The sequence below is a fragment of the Leptodactylus fuscus genome, chromosome 7, assembly GCF_031893055.1.
Source record: "Leptodactylus fuscus isolate aLepFus1 chromosome 7, aLepFus1.hap2, whole genome shotgun sequence".
Taxonomy (NCBI): domain Eukaryota; kingdom Metazoa; phylum Chordata; class Amphibia; order Anura; family Leptodactylidae; genus Leptodactylus; species Leptodactylus fuscus.
In genome coordinates, this window is record NC_134271.1 from 16,927,724 (window position 1) to 16,951,196 (window position 23,473).

The following is a 23,473-nucleotide window of genomic DNA, read 5'->3' on the forward strand; positions in this document are numbered from 1 at the left end:
ACTTTCTAATACCATAAAACTGGCGCCAATCGAAAAATAAATTCCTTTATGTTACATCCTATTCTGTAGGAAGACACAAACATCTGTATTATATATACAATAAGTCCATGACGGGGCTGACGCAGCGATTCTCGGAGATGTAATAAGTAGTCGTTGGGTCCTTTACGATTCAGGGTTTGTGGTTTGGGGATTATTTCATACAATCTTTCCTCGCTGATGTTCTGGTTGTCGTCTTTGGTCTTCATGGCTTCCTTGCCTTTGTCTATGGATTGCTGCAGGAACATGTACGGAGCCTAGAAGGGGGGCACATATGAGATTGTCGGCCATTAGACAGAAACCTACAGAATTACATAAATATAGCTTAAAGGGGTGTCCCATATTAGACATTTATGGCATATGGACACGAGGTCTTATAGACGTGGATGTCACCTCTCTGACCCCTTACTATCTTACGTAAGGGAGCTGCACACTAAGTTGGTTGTTTTTGGAAGTCTCCATTCACACTGGCCATGGCATGCTTCTTAAAATTCGTGTGGGTCCTAAAGTTGGAACTGATACCCGTAAGACATTGATGGCATATCCTGTAGATATCCTAGTCACATGACTATAATACATTGAAGGTCTGGGTTCGCCAGCGTGAGATTCCCCCGTTATTACAAAAAAGTGCAGATGATACCCTGAGACTATTATAGAAAGGGGACTATACCCAAATACACATTACTTAATCCAGACCTTTTCTAGATTGTAGCCCCCATGAAGACCCCTTGGGACCCTGTGATAACATTGTTAGGGGGCTGATAAGGAGCCACCCCAATATCTAACCAGTCAAATGCATCAAATGTTACAAAGTGGTTAAATTATACAATATAGTAATATTTTTTAATCCCATTTTTTTTTATTGTCACTGCCTGACCTACAGCATTAGTAATACACCTGGCAGAATCCATATTACTGTACCTCGTAATAGTCCGGGATATTCACCAGCATTACATCAGTGTTATTCCTTACAAATCTAAAGGAAGTCTCTGATGGGACTTGGTGGGATAAAGACATTGGTTGTAAAATAACGACAGACGGCAGACCCTAAAATATAAAACGTAACAAGACATAGGTTATTTATTCCTACAAAAAATACATAAAAATCATATAAAGTAGCGAAAATCTATACCAGGGATTTCTGTGTGCATTAGTGTCATGACTTCCATTCATAAAGTATAAAGTGTACATAGGCGACATTACTTATCCTGTATTATATTCCAGAGCTGCACTCACTATTCTGCTGGTACAGTCACTGTGTACATACATTACATTACTTATCCTGTACTGATCCTGAGTTACATCCTGTATTATACTCCAGAGCTGCGCTCACTATTCTGCTGGTGCAGTCACTGTGTACATACATTACATTACTTATCCTGTACTGATCCTGAGTTACATCCTGTATTATACTCCAGAGCTGCGCTCACTATTCTGCTGGTACAGTCACTGTGTACATACATTACATTACTTATCCTGTATTATACTCCAGAGCCGCGCTCACTATTCTGCTGGTACAGTCACTGTGTACATACATTACATTACTTATCCTGTATTATACTCCAGAGCTGCGCTCACTATTCTGCTGGTACAGTCATTGTGTATATACATTACATTACTTATCCTGTACTGATCCTGTGTTATATCCTGTATTATACTCCAGAGCTGCGCTCACTATTCTGCTGGTACAGTCACTGTGTACATACATTACATTACTTATCCTGTACTGATCCTGAGTTACATCCTGTATTATACTCCAGAGCTGCGCTCACTATTCTGCTGGTACAGTCACTGTGTACATACATTACATTACTTATCCTGTACTGATCCTGAGTTATATCCTGTATTATACTCCAGAGCTGCGCTCACTATTCTGCTGGTACAGTCACTGTGTACATACATTACATTACTTATCCTGTATTATACTCCAGAGCTGCGCTCACTATTCTGCTGGTACAGTCACTATGAAGATACATTACATTACTTATTTTATACTGATCCTGAGTTACATCCTGTATTATACTCCAGAGCTGCGCTCACTATTCTGCTGGTACAGTCACTGTGTACATACATTACATTACTTATCCTGTATTATACTCCAGAGCTGCGCTCACTATTCTGCTGGTGCAGTCACTGTGTACATACATTACATTACTTATCCTGTACTGATCCTGAGTTACATCCCGTATTATACTCCAGAGCTGCGCTCACTATTCTGCTGGTACAGTCACTGTGTACATACATTACATTACTTACCCTGTACTGATCCTGAGTTACATCCTGTATTATACTCCAGAGCTGCGCTCACTATTCTGCTGGTACAGTCACTGTGTACATACATTACATTACTTATCCTGTATTATACTCCAGAGCTGCGCTCACTATTCTGCTGGTACAGTCACTGTGTACATACATTACATTACTTATCCTGTATTATACTCCAGAGCTGCACTCACTATTCTGCTGGTGCAGTCACTGTGTACATACATTACATTACTTACCCTGTACTGATCCTGAGTTACATCCTGTATTATACTCCAGAGCTGCGCTCACTATTCTGCTGGTACAGTCACTGTGTACATATATTACATTACTTATCCTGTACTGATCCTGCACATATGTCATTTTCCCTGGCCTTGTGTGTTGTACTTACCCTGAGACAATGTGGTTTGTCTTCTATGGGCTTCACTCAGGATGGCCTTCGTCTGTCCTGTGGTTGCTCCTGACATGTTCCTAATGGTATAACCTCTGTGGGAGGAGGGGGACACGCAGATATGTTCTTTAGTGTGATACAAATACTACTAAGTGGATGGTACATGAATATACAGTGTCCATATTAGGACATCCTCAGATATCAGAGTCAAACATCAGATTAATGCTAGTTTACAGCTCTGATACCTGACTTCTGACATCTGATTTGTCTGACACCTGACTCTGATACCTGACTCTGACACCTGACCCTGACACCTGACCCTGACACCTGACCCTGACACCTGACCCTGACACCTGACCCTGACACCTGACCCTGATACCTGACCCTGATACCTGACCCTGACACCTGACCCTGATACCTGACTCTGACACCTGACTCTGACACCTGACACTGATACCTGACTCTGACACCTGACTCTGACACCTGACCCTGATACCTGACTCTGACACCTGACTTTGACACCTGACTCTGACAACTGACACCTGACTCTGATACCTGACTTTGATACCTGACTCTGACACCTGACTCTGACAACTGACACCTGACTCTGATACCTGACTCTGACACCTGACAACTGACTCTGATACCTGACTCTGACACCTGACTTCTCACTCTGTCAGAGATCAGACTCAGGCATCACATACAAGCCAGCACATACACTATGCCTCCCAATGATTGGCCAGGATTACAGAGCCCCCTGCTGACACTCAGGAGTAGAAGATACAGTGTATATAGGAGCTGCAGGCTGAGAATCTCAGATGAGACCTGATACCTGACTTGTGACTCCTTCATAGATCAGACTCAGACATCACATACAAGCCAGCACATACACTATACCTGCTAATGATTGGCCAGGATTACAGAGCCCCCTGCAGGAGTAGAAGATACAGTGTATATAGCAGCTGCAGGCTGAGAAACTCAGATGAGACCTGATACCTGACTTGTGACTCTTTCAGAGGTCAGACTCAGACATCACATACAAGCCAGCACATACAATGGTGGAAACTTATCAAGTGAAATGCTCCAGAATTCTAGTATCATTTTCACCAAATACACCCTGTAACATGTTGGGCACCACATTTATCAAGTGTTTTAAATACTTTTAAAACTTGTGAAAAAAGGGCGTAGACTCACAGTAAAGGGGCGGGACCTACAACATTGTGCTACAAAAATTCACCAATAAGCTCCAAAGAACCTCAACTAATCTTCCATAGGAGACGCTGCTGCAGATTTTACCAAAAAATCATCAGAGAGAAAAGTCCTGCACAAAGTAGAGGAGGAGCAGAGCTGATTGGATGAGACTCTTGCAGTAATTGTCATTGACAGCATCTCCACCAATCAGAGCTTCTGAGGGAGGAACGTTCCAGACTTCAGCAGCTTTATGAAGTTCCCTCCCTCAGAAGCTCTGATTGGTGGAGATGCTGTCAATGACAATTACTGCAAGAGTCTCATCCAATCAGCTCTACTGTGATGTGATGTCTGAGTCTGACCTCTGAAAGAGTCACAAGTCAGGTCTCAGGTCTCATCTGAGATTCTCAGCCTGCAGCTCCTATATACACTGTATCTTCTACTCCTGAGTGTCAGCAGGGGGCTCTGTAATCCTGGCCAATCATTGGGAGGCATAGTGTATGTGCTGGCTTGTATGTGATGCCTGAGTCTGATCTCTGACGGAGTGAGAAGTCAGGTGTCAGAGTCAGGTATCAGAGTCAGTTGTCAGGTGTCAGAGTCAGGTATCAGAGTCAGGTGTCAGTTGTCAGAGTCAGGTGTCAGAGTCAGGTATCAAAGTCAGGTATCAGAGTCAGTTGTCAGAGTCAGGTGTCAAAGTCAGGTATCAGAGTCAGGTGTCAGAGTCAGGTATCAGAGTCAGGTGTCAGTTGTCAGAGTCAGGTGTCAGAGTCAGGTATCAAAGTCAGGTATCAGAGTCAGTTGTCAGAGTCAGGTGTCAAAGTCAGGTATCAGAGTCAGGTGTCAAAGTCAGGTATCAGGGTCAGGTGTCAGAGTCAGGTATCAGGGTCAGGTGTCAGAGTCAGGTATCAGGGTCAGGTGTCAGAGTCAGGTGTCAGAGTCAGGTGTCAGAGTCAGGTGTCAGAGTCAGGTATCAGGGTCAGGTGTCAGGGTCAGGTGTCAGGGTCAAGGGTCAGGTGTCAGGGTCAGGTGTCAGAGTCAGGTATCAGAGTCAGGTGTCAGACAAATCAGATGTCAGAAGTCAGGTATCAGAGCTGTAAACTAGCATTAATCTGATGTTTGACTCTGATATCTGAGGATGTCCTAATATGGACACTGTATGAATAAGTAGAAGAACTTCCTCACCTTCTCTTGCCTTCATTCCCCGGTGACTTGATCCTTAGGTATCTTCAGGTGTCAGTATGTGAATCTGATGTCCATGTTGTCAGGATTGCTGTATATGGGCGGCCAGCCATGACTGCCAGGTTTTCTGCTATCAGCGATCAGCATGCGGATCTGGTCTCCCATACTTACCATATTGAAGAACCAAAATCTGGACATTTAAGCCCCACATCTGGGATAGTCCCAAAACATCCATTTTTGATCTTGCTTTGGCTAAAACCTGCTCCTTTCTGTGAACCAGTTCCAAGGACTGTCCCGATAAAATCAGGACTGTTGGCAGGTATGATCTGTGCTGGCTGGCCGGTCACAGGCTCCAGAGGAGTGACTGTGACCGGTCAGTCTGATAGTCGTGCGCGGGATTGTACTGCAGACTAGAGGCGAGCTGATCAGGTCTGTGCTGGCCGGTCACAGGGGGTGTAGTGGGGTGCGCTACAGGTAACCTGCTCACATACTGTGATGGCGACACAGAAGAAGCATCACAGGAGACGTCACCAGTCCTTACTAAGTGTGAAACGCAGTGAACTGGCAATTATTACTTTTTTTAAGTGGGCACTGTTACTTTCAAGAGGGGATTTATTACGGTACTATTTCTAGGGCACACAGGGGAGTATTAATACATGATATGGCATTATTACCGTATGGGAGCGCAAAGGGAGAACCATTATTAGGCAAGATCACTATTATACTCTGGTACAATTATTGTGCAGTGCATGGCTACTGTTTGGAACACAATATAGGGCACTATCTGGCACTATTATTTTTATGGCCAGTATGTTTATGGGCATGCCACACACATGGCACAGAATTCAGGGGAGAAATAAGATGGCGAGTGTATAAAAGTATGGGTGCCTGTGTAAAAGCAGTATAGTATCTGCTCTATATCTATAATATCGTGGTAATATTTATCCTTTTATAGTGTTCTTTATTCAGTAATGGTATGGCAATAGTATTTGGTCACTATGTGGTAGTAATATTAGCAGTGTTGGTGTGGCAGGTATAGTGGTGTTATTGGTAATGTTGCTCTTAGCGTTGGGTGATATGTTCAGTAACAGTAATATTTATGCAGCGTATGGTGGTAATATTTATGCAGTGTATGGGGGTAATATTTATGCAGTGTATGGGGGTAATATTTATGCAGTGTATGGTGGTAATACTTATGCAGTGTATGGGGTAATATTTATGCAGTGTATGGGGTAATATTTATGCAGTGTATGGTGGTAATATTTATGCAGTGTATGGGGGTAATATTTATGCAGTGTATGGGGGTAATATTTATGCAGTGTATGGGGGTAATATTTATGCAGTGTATGGGGGTAATATTTATGCAGTGTATGGGAGTAATATTTATGCAGTGTATGGTGGTAATATTTATGCAGTGTATGGTGGTAATATTTATGCAGTGTATGGGGGTAATATTTATGCAGTGTATGGGGGTAATATTTATGCAGTGTATGGGGGTAATATTTATGCAGTGTATGGGGGTAATATTTATGCAGTGTATGGGGGTAATATTTATGCAGTGTATGGTGGTAATATTTATGCAGTGTATGGTGGTAATATTTATGCAGTGTATGGGGGTAATATTTATGCAGTGTATGGTGGTAATATTCATGCAGTGTATGGTGGTAATATTTATGCAGTGTATGGGGTAATATTTATGCAGTGTATGGTGGTAATATTTATGCAGTGTATGGTGGTAATATTTATGCAGTGTATGGTGGTAATATTTATGCAGTGTATGGGGGTAATATTTATGCAGTGTATGGTGGTAATATTTATGCAGTGTATGGGGTAATATTTATGCAGTGTATGGGGGTAATATTTATGCAGTGTATGGGGGTAATATTTATGCAGTGTATGGTGGTAATAGTTATGCAGTGTATGGTGGTAATATTTATGCAGTGTATGGTGGTAATATTTATGCAGTGTATGGGGGTAATATTTATGCAGTGTATGGGGGTAATATTTATACAGTGTATGGGGTAATATTTATGCAGTGTATGGGGTAATATTTATGCAGTGTATGGTGGTAATATTTATGCAGTGTATGGGGGTAATATTTATGCAGTGTATGGGGGTAATATTTGGTTCTAGTTTATTTTTATATGTCTTAGGACATGTACTGCCAATCTTTTAAGAACCACGTAATGCAAGTGCTAAGAATCCATATGGTTAGAGCGCCCCCCAGTGGCAGCTATAACCAGTCTTTTATCCTTGAACTTTTGACGCTCTGTAACACAAAAATGTAACTCTGCCACCTACAAATGTTATAAAAACAGGTAAAAGTTTTACAAAACTAACAAAAAAGGAAATATAAACCTACTTGTATAGAGCGATGTGCTGACAGGTGAGCTCTGATACCCCCGGACTCCGACTGTCATCACAGTAATGGTGTAGTTTGTCCCTATCAGGTCCTGGAGGGTGACACTTGTTGTCGTACTTGTCACAGTCCAAGTGCCTGAAGAATTCCCATAGCTTATATTATAGGACTTATTCACACCGGTCATATTTACTGGCTCCGTCCAAGATAACGTCAGGCTGTCTGTCCCGATTGTGGTAAAGGATAAATCTCCCGGTGGAGTTGGATCTGTGTACAGAGAAGTGAAGGGACAATACAAGATCAATGTAAGATACTGATGACAAATAAATAGCCAAACCCATTAATAAGGAGAAAAGAGACATATAGTATATCAGTAATACTCACACGTGGCCTCGGTCACTGGATCAGACGTCTGGCTGCAGCTCCCACTGACCGTCTGTACGGTGACCTCATATTCTCTGCCTGGTAGTAATCCTGTGACAGTCACTTCTGTAGTATCAGTCGGTATGATGTCAGTGACGTCTCCTGATACACGGACTATATAATAATCCACTTTTCCTATTGGACGCATCCATCCGACTCTGAGAACATCAACTGACTGGTAATTGTTTAGTGAGATGGTGGAAACTTGTCCAGGAACTAAGAAAAAATATGGAAAAATGGACAAATATAAATGTAATAATAATAATTATGTATAACATATAGGCTTCACTTATAGGGATGGTCCAGAATTAGATTTACATTAATAAAAGGTAAAAATGTCTGTAAATATCATTGATTACTAATTTTACAGTTTTACAGGATTGGCTGGTTATCAGGAGGACACTACATGTATGAGAAGATAACCCGACCACAATAAGGACATCATGGCTGTTTATCAGGAGGACACTACATGGATGAGAAGATAACCCGACCACAATTAGGACATCATGGCTGGTTATCAGGAGGACACTACATGTATGAGAAGATAACCCGACCACAATAAGGACATCATGGCTGGTTATCAGGAGGACACTACATGTATGAGAAGATAACCCGACCACAATAAGGACATCATGGCTGGTTATCAGGGGGACACTACATGTATGAGAAGATAACCCGACCACAATAAGGACATCATGGCTGGTTATCAGGAGGACACTACATGTATGAGAAGATAACCCGACCACAATAAGGACATCATGGCTGGTTATCAGGAGGACGCTACATGTATAAGAAGATAACCTGACCACAATAAGGACATCATGGCTGGTTACGCTAGGTTCACACCTGCGTTCTACTTTCCGTTCTGTGCTTTCCGTCTTCTGAATGCCAGAAGACGGAAAGCACAGACCGGGTCCGGCCGTGCGCGGCGGTGAGCGTTTTGCGCTCTCCGCCGCGAAACCGGATTTTTTTATCCGGACACAGAGTACTGCATGTCCGACTCTGTGTCCGGATTATAAAACCCGGTTTCGCGGCGGAGAGCATAAAACACTCACCGCCGCTCACGGCCGGACATCTCTCTCACCCATTCAAATGAATGGGTGAGAGAGACTCCTGCAGGTTTCCGTATCCTGCCTCTGTTTTAGGCAGGAAACGGAAACCTGGAGAACGGAGTTCACAACGCTGATGTGAACGAGCCCTTATCAGGAGGACACTACATGTATAAGAAGATAAACTGACCACAATAAGGACATCATGGCTGGTTATCAGGAGGATACTACGTTTCTACTAAGAACCATACCATAAAAAGTTCCTGCAAATCTATTAAAATGCAATTTTTTTAATTGTTTATATTTGAATGATTCTTTCACTTCTCAGCTCTGATACATTGTACAATATTTACAAAACAATTTTTATTACTGATATAAAATCTCTCTATATTTCTCCCATTCACTCCGTCCTCACCTGTGCAGGTAGATACTGACACCGGGTCTGACTCAGTGATGCCGTCGAGAGCTCTTGTATATACCATGAATGTATAGGTCTCTCCTGCGGTCAGGTTCATTATTGTAGCCGATTCATTTCTCACTGTTGTATTATATAACACTATGGAGGATGAGGCGACATTGGTCTGGACTCTGTAGGTGTAAACTGTCTGGTACTCATCAGGTTTATTCCACGTCAGAGACACAGAGGATGAGGACACGGCGATGAACTGCAAAGATTTCACCGTCATCGGCTCTGAGATAAAAGACAAATAACCATTTTGTGTGGATATAGGTTGTGAGCGCAGAATGGAGTATTCTCTAATAGGTAACCTTGGTCTACAGTCGTAACCTGCCACCGGGTTTGGGGGCCCTAGACAACTAACATGTCTTATATGTTCCCTGGCTTTACAGCCCCGACCATAGTGTTTTCAATCCCATCTGTCCATCCATTATCAAGATTAATGACTTAGAAGTTGGCACATCCCAAATGATGTCAAGTTAAAGTTTGCTGTATCTGTACTTAATGTCTAAAAAAATTACATTAAAGATACTTTTGGATTCCATAGACATGAAATGGAGACTTACGTGTACAGACACCCCTGCTCACAGGTGAACTCTGATACCCCCAGACCCCGACCGTGACCACCGATATGAGGTAGCAAATGCCCGATGTCAGGTTCTGCAGGGTGACATTGGTTGTGCTACTTATCACAGTGCTAGTGCCTAAAGAGGTCCCGTAGCTTATATTATAGGACTTATTCACACCGGTCATATTTACTGGCTCCATCCAAGATAACGTCAGTCTGTTTGTCCCGACTGTGATAAAGGTTAAGTTTTCTGGTGGAGTTGGATCTGCGTAAAGACAGTAATACAAAGGAGTAAGGAAAAACGCAAGATCAATGTAAGAAAAAACAACGCATATATTGTCCAAAGCAAGTTTTAAGCAACCAACAGACTATTCTTCTACATATCTGGTCTACTTATATCTTTACACTGACAGATGCACAATTTTCATTATATGAATATACTGCAGAGCTGCATTCATAATTCTGCAGGCTCCACACTGTACATGGATGAAGGTTTGGGGTATGCGTGTGATTTATTTGCTTTAATGTCTCCGGTCATGGAGATCTACTTTTCCTTCATTTCTTCACAGATACCGCCATCTTTATATCCCGTCCTACAGTTGACTCCATTTCTGTATTCAGCCCTTCAGATGCTTCCTTATCCAGTTTACAAATGCCTCCATATTTATATCCAGTCTTAAAGGTGTCTCTGTCTCTATATCCAGTCCTACAGAGGCCTCTGTTTCTATATCCAGTCCTACAGATGCCTTCATATCTATATCCAGTCATACAGAGGCCTCCATATCTATATCCAGTCCTAAAGATGCCTCCATATCTATATCCAGTCCTAAAGATGCCTTCATATCTATACCCAGTGCTACAGAGGCTTCCATTTCTATATCCAGTGCTACAGAGGGCTCCATATCTATATCCAGTCCTACGGAGGCCTCCATTTTCATATCCAGTCCTACAGAGGCCTCCATATCTATTTCTAGCCCTACAGATGCCTCCATATGTAGATCCGGTCATACAGATGACTCCATATCTATATCCAGTCCTACGGAGGCCTCCATATCTATATCCAGTCCTACGGAGGCCTCCATATCTATATCCAATCCTACACTGGCCTCCATATCTACATCCAGTCCTACAGATGCCTCCATATCTAGATCCGGTCATACAGAGGTCTCCATATCTACATCCAGTCTTACAGAGGCCTCCAACTCTACATCCAGTCCTACAAAGGCCTCCATATCTAGACCCAGTCCTACAGAGGCCTCCATATCTACATTCAGTCCTACAGATGCCTCCATATCTATATCCAATCCTACACTGGCCTCCATATCTATATCCAGTCCTACAGATGCCTCCATATCTATATCCAATCCTACAGAGGCCTCCATATCTACATTCAGTCCTACAGATGCCTCCATATCTATATCCAGTCCTACAGATGCCTCCATATCTATATCCAGTCCTACAGAGGCCTCCATATCTATATTCAGTCCTACAGATGCCTCCATATCTATATCCAGTCCTACAGAGGCCTCCATATCTATATTCAGTCCTACAGATACCTCCATATCTACATCCAGTCCTACAGATCCCTCCATATCTATATTCAGTCCTACAGATCCCTCCATATCTATATCCAATCCTACAGGTGTCTTCACCTCCATAGTGTTACACACTCACTTTTCCACACTGATTTGATAACTTCCATTCACTTCTATTAGAGCTTGGCTGTTTCCGTATAACCCATCCGTCTCTGACAGCCAGGATTTTTCTGTCAGTGGGGATGGAGTTGGGCTGTGGGGCAGCTTCTTGGGTGTTCTTTTTGAGAGAGGTGCAAATTCTGGAAGTGACACCAATATCTATCTAGAAACTTTATTGACATTGCTTCATCCGTGCAGGGAAAGGGGGAGGCGATCATGTGATCAGGAGACAATCCAGAAATGGGGGGGCCCCCACGGAGCTGAATAGCTCTGGGGGACTCATGGTAGTGTGGTTCCAGCATAAGGTTTAATACTTTTATAATAAAATCTTATATTTCTCCTCAGGGAAGTGAGGTACAGTTTTACAGTATTAAAAGAAAGGGTTAATATTCCCGCCAAGATTTGAATTCACCTCAAGTATGAAAGTAGGGTAAAGGTGAACTCTGATCAGCTGATGAGACCTTCTAGAATCTTCGAAATGGGCGTGGCTATGGATCAGCTGATTCAGGTCTCATCAGCTGATTGGATTTTGACGGTTTTGTGGCGGGAAATTTGAATATAAATACCTGCTATATCAGCTGTTCGGGTCATTCGTGAAGAAAATTCTACAATCAAGCCCCCGCCCTCCCTCCCAAGGAACGAGTTTCTTCAAGATAAATGTCATGGTGTTTGTTTGAAGGTGGTTAGTCGATCAGCTTTGGCTGATTGGACTTGGTTTTATTGTCTTTATTGAGAAGTTGAATTTATGGATTTGGTTATTTTAAAATTATTTATTTCTTAATTATTTATTTATTTATTCATTTATTTAATTATTTATTGATTAAATTATTTATTGTTATTTGTTAACCTTAAATAAACACCGTGGCCAAATAACATCCACAAATGAAATTTCAGTTGTCTTGTGTTTTTATTTTAATGGTTAGACATATTTTAAATAAATTTATATTTATGGGTATTAAGTTATATTTTATTTATGCATATTGGGACCTATACTACCATGACCCCTGCAATGTGTAACGTGCCCCATGAATGAGTCATTGCTATAGGAGCCCCAATTCTTATGTAAGCCCCGGACTATGTTGCATTTACATGATTACAATGATACTCACACGTGGCCCCTGTCGATGTAGGATATACAAGGCCGCAGTCTGCAGTGGTTGCCTGTACGGTGACATTATATTCTGTGCCTGGTAGTAATCCTGTGAAATTCTCTTCTGTATTAAGTGTTTGTATCCTGATATTCGCGGCTCCTGACAGAATAACTGAGTACATAAATAAATACATATTGTCTGCTGGTGGTGTCCATGTCACTCCAAGAGTATCGACCGAATGGTAATTGTCCAGTGTAATGGCGGTTATGTCGGGAACTAAGGAAGGACGAAAGAAGGTAAAAGTGACAATGCAAGTTTACTGTACATGTCTTATCCTATTAATATTATAAAGATGAATGATTGTGAGTTTGTGGGTTTGTATGTTTGGATGTTCGGATGTTTGTTCCTCAATCTCAGCCAAACGGCTGAATGGATTTTGGGGAAATTTCACACAAACCTACATATTTCCCACGAAAGTGCAATAGGCTACTTTAAATGTGGGTCACTCACCCCAAATCGCCACTGTCACCCTCCAAACACCCCTCCGGGCTCGGCTGTAGAAGCTGGCATTCTGCCAGCGCTGCTCTGTCCACGCTCCTCCTATTGGTGCATGGCAGGCTCTGGGCGGGCTATAGAGCCAGGACTGCGGCACCATAAGTTGGGGGCTCAATGTGGGCGTGCCGATTCACCAGGGACACAGTGAGGAAGATGGCGGGTCCCGGAGCCGCAGCTATACCACGCTGCCTACACACATCGCGGAGGAGGCTGCTGCACCCCACACTACACATACAGGTCAGTGCAGCAGGGGGAGGGGGTGTCCCGGGGGGGGGGGTGTCCCAGGGGAGAGGAGGTGTCCCGAGGTCGGTGTCCCCAGGTCCCCAGCTTCAGTTCCCCCCCTACATCGTCCCCTGTGTAGTAGCGCTCACCTTTGTCTCTCTCCTCTGCTCCCTCTGCTGGCTGCCTGCACACACTTCTCGTGCTGCTCCCTGTGTCCTGTATGAAGCACAGCGAGCTCCGGCGTCAGGTTGCTATGACGCCGGGCCTGCTCTGAAACATAAATGCCACAGGGAGCAGCACGAGAAGTGTGTGCAGGCAGCCAGCAGAGGGAGCAGAGGAGAGAGACAAAGGTGAGCGCTACTACACAGGGGACGATGTAGGGGGTGGGGGCAGGGATGGGGGAACATGAGACTGGGGGGCAGAGATGGGGGGGCAAGACACTGGGGGCACATGAAGTGAACTGGAGGCAGAGATGGGGGGACAAGATACTGGGGGCAGGGATGGGGGGGACAAGATACTGGGGCAGAGATGGGGGGGACAAGATACTGGGGGCAGAGATGGGGGGACAAGATACTGGGGCAGAGATGGGGGGACAAGATACTGGGGGCAGAGATTGGGGAACATGAATCTGGGGAAGAGATGGGGGACATGAATCTGGGGGCAGAGATGGGGGGAAGAAACTGGGGGCAGAGATGGGGGAACATGAATCTGGGGAAGAGATGGGGGGAAGAAACTGGGGGCAGAGATGGGGGAACATGAATCTGGGGGCAGAGATGGGGGGGAAGAAACTGGGGGCAGAGATGGGGGGACATGAAGCTGGGCGCAGAGATGGGGGGAAGATACTGGGGGCAGAGATGGGGGGAAGATACTGGGGGCAGAGATGGGGGGAAGATACTGGGGGCAGAGATGGGGGGAAGATACTGGGGCAGAGATGGGGGGGACAACATACTGGGGGCAGAGATGAGGGGGACAAGATACTGGGGGCAGAGTTGGGGGGGACAAGATACTGGGGGCAGGCCCTCTCTGGCCACAAGTAGAGGGGCGTTGGGGCCCACGGCCCACGCTGCAGGTGGTTTGCGCAGGCATCAGGGGGCCGCCGACGTAGTCGCGGGTTATAGCTAGTTAATATTATACGTGTCACTACTCATGCATATTCAGCGGATATCAGTCACATACTCACCTGCGCAGGTAGATAGCGACATCGGGTCTGACTCAGTGATGTTATCGGCCGCCCTTGTATATACCATGAATGTATATCGTTCTAATGGTGTTATATTTGTTATTGTAACCGATTCACTTGTCGTATATATATCATAGATCACTGCCGACGATGGAGGAACAACAGTGTGGACTCGGTAGATATAAGACGCCTTATTCAAGTCAGGATTACGCCATGACAGAGACACGGAGGAGGAGGTCATATTAACAATATAGAATGATGATACCGGGTCTGGTACTGAAAGAAAGAAATAGAAACATTTAGTTTCTATACCATACAAGACTGCAGAATTTGGTATTCTCTAATAGGTAACCCCTATACAAAAGAGAATCAAGTTAAAGTTTGCTGTAAACCTACTTGTATAGACAAATGTGCCAACAGGTGAGCTCTGATACCCCCGGACTCCGACTGTCACCACAGTAATGACGTAGATTGTCCCTGATATCAGGTCCTGGAGGGTTACATTTGTTACGTTGCTTATCACAGTCCAAGTGTTTGAAGAATCCACATAACTTATATTATAGGACTTATTCACACCAGTCATATTTACTGGCTCTGTCCAAGATAACGTCAGGTTGTTTGTCCCGATTTTATTTATGGTTATGTTTCCTGGTGCGGTTGGATCTGTGCAGAAAGACAGAAATACAGATAGTAATGCAATAACAACGCAAAGAAACAGCACAAGATCTAAGCAAGAATAGCGGTGTACATTCTATCAGTATATAATACTGCCTGCACCAGAGGATGTGAAAGGTCCTCCTTAAATCTCCTCTGTACTGTTATTGCAGATACCCACACCATGGAAGATATGAGTTAAAATAGCTCGCTCCAGCATGCAACGGAATCAAGACCCTTGGCATTGCTATAGGTCCCCTGCAGAGACAGGACCCGCCACTGATTTTAATAACCGGTGAGAACCTGCACAGGGATGGTACTCCAGAGGTACTAAAATGTTAGCTAACAAGATAGTAAGATAGTGGAATATATAGTTGAGCCTTGAACATAAGATAGGGGCCCCAGGACTTTCTATCATAAGTAGTTATACTGTAAGTGTAGTGGTGTCAAGAAGCTCCGGAAAGGACTGTATTTTTATCATTGTTATGGGACTCTCTATTCTCTGAGTATGCCACGGATACTAATGCAGTTGTCCGATTGCCTTGATACTTACACGTGGCCCCTACCACCGAGGCCTGTATACGGCCACAGGTAACACTCTGTGCAATGACAGTGACATTATATTCTCTGCCTGGTAGTAATCCAGTGAAAGTCGCTTCTGTATTTGCAGTTTCTATCGTGTTATCTTCGGCTCCTATTATATAGATTTGATAATTCACATCTTCTGCTGGTTGGGTCCATGTTACTCCAAGAGTATCTATCGACTGATAGTTGTTCAGGGTGATGGACATTATGTCAGAACCTAAGAAGGTAAAAGTGAAAATATAATATTACCGAAAGTAAATGTGTATTACTATTCTATATACTCATCTAACAAATGTGAAGTTAGATGGCACTACTCAGAACACATAAAGACTTGAATGGGGATGAAAAAATAGCACTGTTTATGGGTGGTGCTCAAAGAAGAATAACGTACAGAAAATATAAAAAAGTAGAAAAAATACTTGGCACTCACCCAGTGCATAAAATCCAAACTTTATTGTTGAAGTCCAAGTAAAAATACATACACGGGAGGAGGCACACTCTGAAGTCCAAGTAAAAATACATACACGGGAGGAGGCACACTCTGAAGTCTAAGTAAAAATACATACACGGGAGGAGGCACACTCTGAAGTCCAAGAGGACTGTGCCTCCTCCCGTGTATGTATTTTTACTTGGACTTCAACAATAAAGTTTGGATTTTATGCACTGGGTGAGTGCCAAGTATTTTTTCTACTTTTTTGATATCACATCTTACTCACATGTGCAGGTAGATAGCGACACTGGGTAGGATTCAGTCATGTTATCGGCCGCCCTTGTATATATTAGGAATAAATATTGCTGGAATGGAGCTAAATTTGTTATTGTAATTGATTCATTTATGGTATAAATATCATATATGTCCGCCGAGGAGGGAGGAATGACGTGGACTCGGTAGCTATAAGACGCCTTATTCATATCATCATGACTCCACGACAGAGACACGGAAGAGGAGGTCGAATTAGTGATGAATAACAACGGTATTATGTTGGGTTCTGAAAGAGAAAATATAGACATTTATTGCCTGTATGATATGAGACACAGCATGTAGTATTCTGTAATAGGTAACCACCTGAGCTGTGACACCAGACATCTGCCCTGTAACATATCAAGCCTTTATATAATATATAGGGAAATACCAAAGCCCATGACTGCTGAGGGAAATCAGCGGTGTAAGTAAAGGGACCCGGGTTGTCACAGCGGGTGAGGACTTCCACCGCAAGAAAACATAGGTTTGTGGACCGTGTGGTACAGGGGTATAAGGTCACATTCTAAACCAGTGACAATAAGACATGCCCCCCTGCACGGTATTATACTTACTAGATTACTAACGTTTGAGGTCAGCAACAAAACTCAAATTTAAAAAACCAAGCCCTTGACAGAACTTAAACCTCATATAGAACAATGTCAAGTTTGTTGTACAAGTACTTAATAGATGTGTCCTCATAGATGTGCGGTATTATTTACCACTAGAAAGCCGACGTTGCGCTGAATTCAGGTATGTGCTCCCCGGTGCTGGCGATATCAGTGCTGTTCATTTTGTCACTGATATCTCCCCACTGTCAGAAGGGCGGGTCTTACAGCTCAGCGTCATCACAGTTCTAACAGTGGAGAGATATCGGTGCTGATATCTACAGCACCAGGAAAGCCGACTGAATTCAGTGCACCGTCGGTTTTGTAGCGGTATATAATACCACACATCTATGAGGACATTTTCTCTTTAAGAATTTAAATTAAAGGTCTTACACCCTTTAAATGACATAGGAAGGCAAGGAAACCTACGTGTATATGCAGATGCACTGACAGGTGAGCTCTGATACCCCCGGACTCCGACTGTCACCACAGTAATGGTGTACATAGTCCCTGATGTCAGGTTCTGGAGGGCGACACTTGTTCTGCTACTTGTCACAGTCCAAGTGCCTGAAGAATTCCCATAACTTATATTATAGGACTTAGTCACACCGGTCATATTTACTGGCTCCGTCCAATATAACGTCAGGCTGTTTGTCCCCATATAGGATGGGATGAAGGTTAAGTCTCCTGGTGGAGTTGGATCTGTGTAAAGACAGTAATGCAGACAAGTGAGGAAACAACACAAGACCAAAGTAAAAAAAAAAGTAAAAAAAATCATAAAAATATATTTTATATAAATTGCCGAACCTTAATTTTCAGTGTATAACATTGTGTCACATCTCTGATGTCCCTCTGAATTATATAAGCTAATATTATATTTGTCAGATACACAATTTTCATATGAATATATTGCAGAGCTACATTCACAATTCTGCAGGCTCATCCAGGTGCTGTATATGTGTCTGAGGGGAACGTGGCTAATTTTGAAAGTACTGACCCTAAAAGCTCCACAGATCAAAGTTTATGCTGTTCAGGGAGTCTCCTTCCCCACAGGTCTGCCGCTGAAAATGGGGTATTGTGAAATAGTGAATCAGCTACTGACCTATATGACATCTGTAACTCTGTTCTTTACCAATGGCTTTTAGGTAAATCATTTATATATTGCAACCAGAGTATGTTGCTATCGCCCCACCGCAGTGTCCCAAGCTGTTCTACACTGTTTCTGTGACCTCCATTCATTTCTATGGGAGTTATAGAAACAGCATACCTCATAGAGTTTGGCTGTTTCCGCAAAACCTGACCACTGCTGACAGTCTGGATTTGAGCATCAGGTGGGAAGGGGGTGAGCAATGAGATTGCGGGGGTTCATTTTAGAGATAGATGTTGGTTCCCGAGGTAGGACCCACATCTGTCAGACATTTGTGGTATATCCGTCATGGTGACACCGCATCATGGGGGCAGAAGTGATTAAGAGAAATGACTGAAATGGGTAACATGATGCCCACCCAAATGATAGGCAAATTTATTAGGGCCCCTTCACACGGTGTAAGCGCGCCGCTCATTTAGACCCATACACGTGAGCGCTTCAAAACACATCCCATTCACTTCAATGGGAGCACGCGTAAAGCCGGCTTCATGGGGGCTCCCATTGAAGTGAATGGGATGTGTTTTGAAGCTCTTGCGTGTACGGGTCTAAATGAGCGGTGCACTTACACCGTGTGAAGGGGCCCTTAGGGTGCAAAATAAGTTTCATTTCATGCCATTTTTAGAGTGTAGAGATGAGACTCAGCACTGGTTGGATTTGTCACCATTTTAATGGGTGGTAAAAACCTGCATAGAAGTGATCTCTCTACTGGTACTAAAATGTTGGCGGCAAGTTAGTGTAAAATACACAGTCCAGTCATATTAATGTGACACCGCCTACTTTTGACGTCAACGTTAAATAACCAATGGCAGAAGGCACGTGTCATCAGCCATCTGGGTGCACTCATCATTGTGGAAGGCACAATGGATCAGCACCAGTATGCATCTATCCTTGCAGACCATGTTCACCCCTACATGCGAATTGTTTTCCCTCAGGATGATGGCATCTACCAGCAGGACAATGCAACATGTCATAAAGCTCGCAGTGTACGTGCGTGGTTCGAGGAGCACCAGGATGAGTTTACCGTACTCCCTTGGCCAGCAAATTCCCCGGACTTGAACCCAATCGAGAATCTGTGGGACCACCTCGATCGGGTTGTTCGCGCCATGGATGCTCAACCATGTAACCCACGGCACTGGAGTCGGCATGGCTCAACATCCAAGTGAACATCATCACAACATCCCCTCTCTTCTGCACGTCTCGCAGCGGTCCGCTCTGCCAAAGGTGGTTACTCTGGATTTTGACAGGTGGTCACATTAATGTGACTGGACTGTGTATAGTCAAGTCATGAACATGAGATATAGCCCTAGGACTCTTTATCACAGGTGGATAGGAGTGTAGCGTCAATAAGTTTTTGAAAGGACTTCATCATTGCTATGGGGCCATATAAGCCATGGTATTACATGATCGCAACGATACTCACTCGTGGCCCCCGTCACTGGAGCAGATGTGCGGTCGCAATTATTACTCAATGTCTGTACAGTGACATTGTATTCTCTGCCTGGTAGTAATCCTGTGGCAATCGCTTGTGTCGTAACACTTGGTAATACAATATCTCCTAGATGGATCAAATAACGCACATTTTCTGCTGGTTGGGTCCATGTTACTCTAAGAGTATCAACTGACTGGTAATTGTCCAGCGTGATGGGGGTTATGTCGGGAACTAAGAACGGACAAAAGAAGGTAAGAGTTAAAAATGCAATATTACCCAGAAGTTCCATTTAGTAAATATGTATTATTATTATATACTGTAACTACTCATGTATTATATACATAGCTGATATAACAATATACTCAGTGAATCCTCACTTGTGCAGACATCTAGCAACACCGGGTCTGATTCGGTGGTGTTATCGGCAGCCCTTGTAGATATTACGAATGAATATAGGTCTAGCGGTAATGTATTCATGATTGTAGCGGATTCACTTGTCGTATATATATCATATATCACTGCTGACGATGGAGGGGTAACAGTGTGGACCCTGTAGATATAAGACGCCTTATTCGAATCAGGATTATTCCACGACAGAGACACGGAAGAGGAGGTCACATTGGTGATATACAATGATGAGACGGGGTTTGGTTCTGTAAGAAAAGAAATACAAAAAATTTGCGTTGATACAATGTGAGAGCTCGTAGAAAAGTCTAATAGGTAACCTCTGCCCAAAAGATTGTGGTTGGTTTACTATGGGCAACCTGGACCTCCAGGGATCAAGAGGAGCAGGTGAAGTCCTTCCCGTAGAAGAACGTCCATCTTTCATCTGCAAGATCTTGTTGACTTTCCCAAACCAATGGGGCACCAATGGCCACTTGGAGGATCTCCAGCAGACATGGATCCAGACCTTTATACCATTTAATAAATTTCTAAGTAGGGACTAGGGTTGAGCCAATCTTGAGATTTCAAGATCGATTTTAAAATCTGATTTCCGATCACTTTCCAGCCGATCTCGATCGTGAAATTTGCTCGATCGCCGATCGGAATCCGAACTTTTCCGATCCCGATCCTCAACCCTAGTCAATGCTTTTCTATGGGAAAAGTAACTTCTGGGGTTGAGCCGATCTTGAGATAACCTCCGATCTCGATCCCGCTCGAAAAGATCGGGTCGGAACTCCGGTCGCGATCGTGAAATTTACTCAATCGCAGATCGGAATCTGATCTTTTCCGATCCCGATCGCTCAACCCTAGTAGGGACATAAGTCGGAATCAAGGCCGGACCATTATCAATGATGAAATCTCTGTATTCAGACCAAAAGGGTTTGACCTTGGAGCAACTCCAGAAGATAAGTTCTGTAGGATGTTTTTTTCTTCCTGACTGCAACACCAACAAAGGTGGGATGACTGTGGATAAATTGTCCCTAGATCCTGAGGATTTGTAGCTCACTTCATGGTAATTGTTGCTGATAGATGTCTTATGAATAAGCACAAATTTTTCTCTCTCTGGTGTTGTGGGGAAGAGGGACAGATTAAGGTTTCCTTCACTTGAGATGAAAGGGTAGTACTTTGTATTCAGGTCAGGATAAGAGGGTATGTGTTAGACGGGAGGTTACCAGAGAACAAATGAGATAACTGGTATGACTGGTAACCTGTCATAGATGGCAGGTCATGGGTTTTAAGAAGCATGGTCCGCTCAACCACTTCTCATCTCTCAAACCCTAAAGGTTGGATCCCAGTCGTAGACTGAAGTCTTGATTTCTCAGTATTGGGATGAACAGGAGTGGGGAGATTAAGAGAATGGTATGACCCAAGGTGATGAGTCTTCATCAGTCTGGAATGTTGTAGGTCATCCCATGGAAAGCAAGCATGGGGAATGTGTAAAACTGCTTGTTCATATGAGACTTATGGTTCCGGCATAGGTGGTGGCACCAAGATGGTTAGCTGCATGATGCCACTCCACATTTGGTAAGGTTAGTTCTCTTTATAGCTTAGCCCTTGTCTGTGTCTTTCCTTTGTTGACCTGGGGGATTTGGCTTATTAAAGGAACATGTTGAAAAGCTTACAATCCTCTTTTAAAAGTTGGAGGTGGACTGGAAGGGTCTGAAGTGGACACCATGATCTAGGAAGGACAGTCATTTTAACATAGTCATTCACCTTAGCCATAAAGAATGCCCATGGGCCACTTGGACTGATCTGTCTTTGGGGCTTGTCTGGGAATTTAATGGGTAGATTGGATCTAATTTTTGGTACACACAAAGGTAATGAAGTCTGGGTTGCGAAATAAGGGAATTACCCATTTTGGATGACTGTCCCATTCATAGGCCTAAGGCTTGCATTTCCTATCCCAGGTATATAGGTAGTGATTTCATAGTGTTGACTCAAATGCAAAAAATGTGGCAAAAACAACTATTCATGTTACAATAGACTTGTCATTGTTTATAGTCTTTGACCTTTATGAGGATTGTGTGATTCTGAGACAGAGTATACATGAAAATTCCTGTCAGGCAAATATTGACGGTGTGAAACCGAACAAGATTGGTAAGTTTCTGTAAACCTTCAGTCACCTCCTTGTCACGATGTGACAATCTGAGGATCACTAAGAGTGTGTTAGAAGAGCAAATAAGAGACTTTGCAATCTTAGTCGCCAGGTGGGTTCTCAGAATGTTTTGGGTTCAGCGACGGCCAGAAATACTGGAAATATCATCTGATAGAAGGAAGAATGTAGAGCAAGATGTCAAGAATTGGCAGAACACAAAGTCCTACAAGAAGCTGTAGCCTAAGATAACACCAAGAACAGTGGCCTCGTATATAGCACATGACCTGCAGGAAAGTTCACTACATTAAAGGGACCAAGAAACCCATGAATTTCTAAGTAATCCTAGTCCCGATGAGATTCCTCTTGGCTAGAGCAGTGGCATAACTACCGTGGAAGCAGTGGTAGCGGCTGCCACAGGGCCCGGGACATTTGGGGGTCTGGTGACAGCCGCTACCGCTGCTTTTTTTCTTTAATAGGCCACTATGGGCCCTATTTACTTACCGATCCTGGCTGGGCCGGGATCGGTAAGTGACACCACGGGCCCCACAAACACTATCATTATACTCGGGGGTCTTTGCAGACCCCCGAGTATAATGATTGGAGGCCCGGGAGAGGTAAGGGAACGTAAAAAACACTGTTACTTACCTCTCCACGATCCTGCCAGGCCTCCTTCCTAGTTGTCTGACGTCTCTGACGTCACATGAAACTGGCCTGCGTCCTGGTTCATGTGACGTCCGATGTCATTGAAGAAGGACGGCAGCGGAGGCTGACAGCGTAGGAGCCGGGGGACAGGTAAGAAACAGTAGTTTTTTTATGTTTTTATTCCCCCGGGTCTCCGATTATTATACTCTGGGGTCTGAAAAGACCCCAGAGTATAATAATTGTTTATGGGTGTCCAAAGTGGGACATAATAGTGTGTGCAGGGGCCACTATGAGACATAATACTGTGTGCAGGGGCCACTATGGGGGATAATACTGTGTGCAGGGGCCACTATGGGGGATAATACTGTGTGCAGGGGCCACTATGGGGCATAATACTGTGTGCAGGGGCCACTATGGGGGGTAATACTGTGTATAGGGGCCACTATGGGGCATAATACTGTGTGCAGGGGCGACTA

General features: G+C 43.8%; 1 protein-coding gene and 1 long non-coding RNA gene across 2 annotated transcripts in view; one reads left to right on the forward strand and one right to left on the reverse strand.

The window, feature by feature from the left end:
- LOC142214420 (uncharacterized) overlaps window positions 1–23,473 on the reverse strand; it is a 290,721-nt gene that overhangs the window by 105,455 nt on the left and 161,793 nt on the right. The window contains exons 7-18 of the mRNA XM_075283365.1: window positions 20,194–20,469; window positions 19,808–20,047; window positions 17,670–17,942; window positions 16,610–16,882; window positions 15,862–16,110; window positions 15,051–15,317; window positions 14,655–14,924; window positions 12,716–12,973; window positions 9,911–10,177; window positions 9,303–9,578; window positions 7,800–8,054; window positions 7,419–7,682 (exon numbers count right to left, since the gene is read on the reverse strand). Coding sequence (XP_075139466.1) covers window positions 7,419–7,682; window positions 7,800–8,054; window positions 9,303–9,578; window positions 9,911–10,177; window positions 12,716–12,973; window positions 14,655–14,924; window positions 15,051–15,317; window positions 15,862–16,110; window positions 16,610–16,882; window positions 17,670–17,942; window positions 19,808–20,047; window positions 20,194–20,469 — 3,168 coding nt within the window. The remainder of the gene's footprint in view (window positions 1–7,418; window positions 7,683–7,799; window positions 8,055–9,302; window positions 9,579–9,910; window positions 10,178–12,715; window positions 12,974–14,654; window positions 14,925–15,050; window positions 15,318–15,861; window positions 16,111–16,609; window positions 16,883–17,669; window positions 17,943–19,807; window positions 20,048–20,193; window positions 20,470–23,473) is intronic.
- Window positions 4,509–4,843, forward strand: LOC142213060 (uncharacterized). Its single transcript, XR_012717222.1, has 3 exons — window positions 4,509–4,550; window positions 4,617–4,753; window positions 4,800–4,843. It is a non-coding gene; the product is annotated as an uncharacterized LOC142213060 (long non-coding RNA).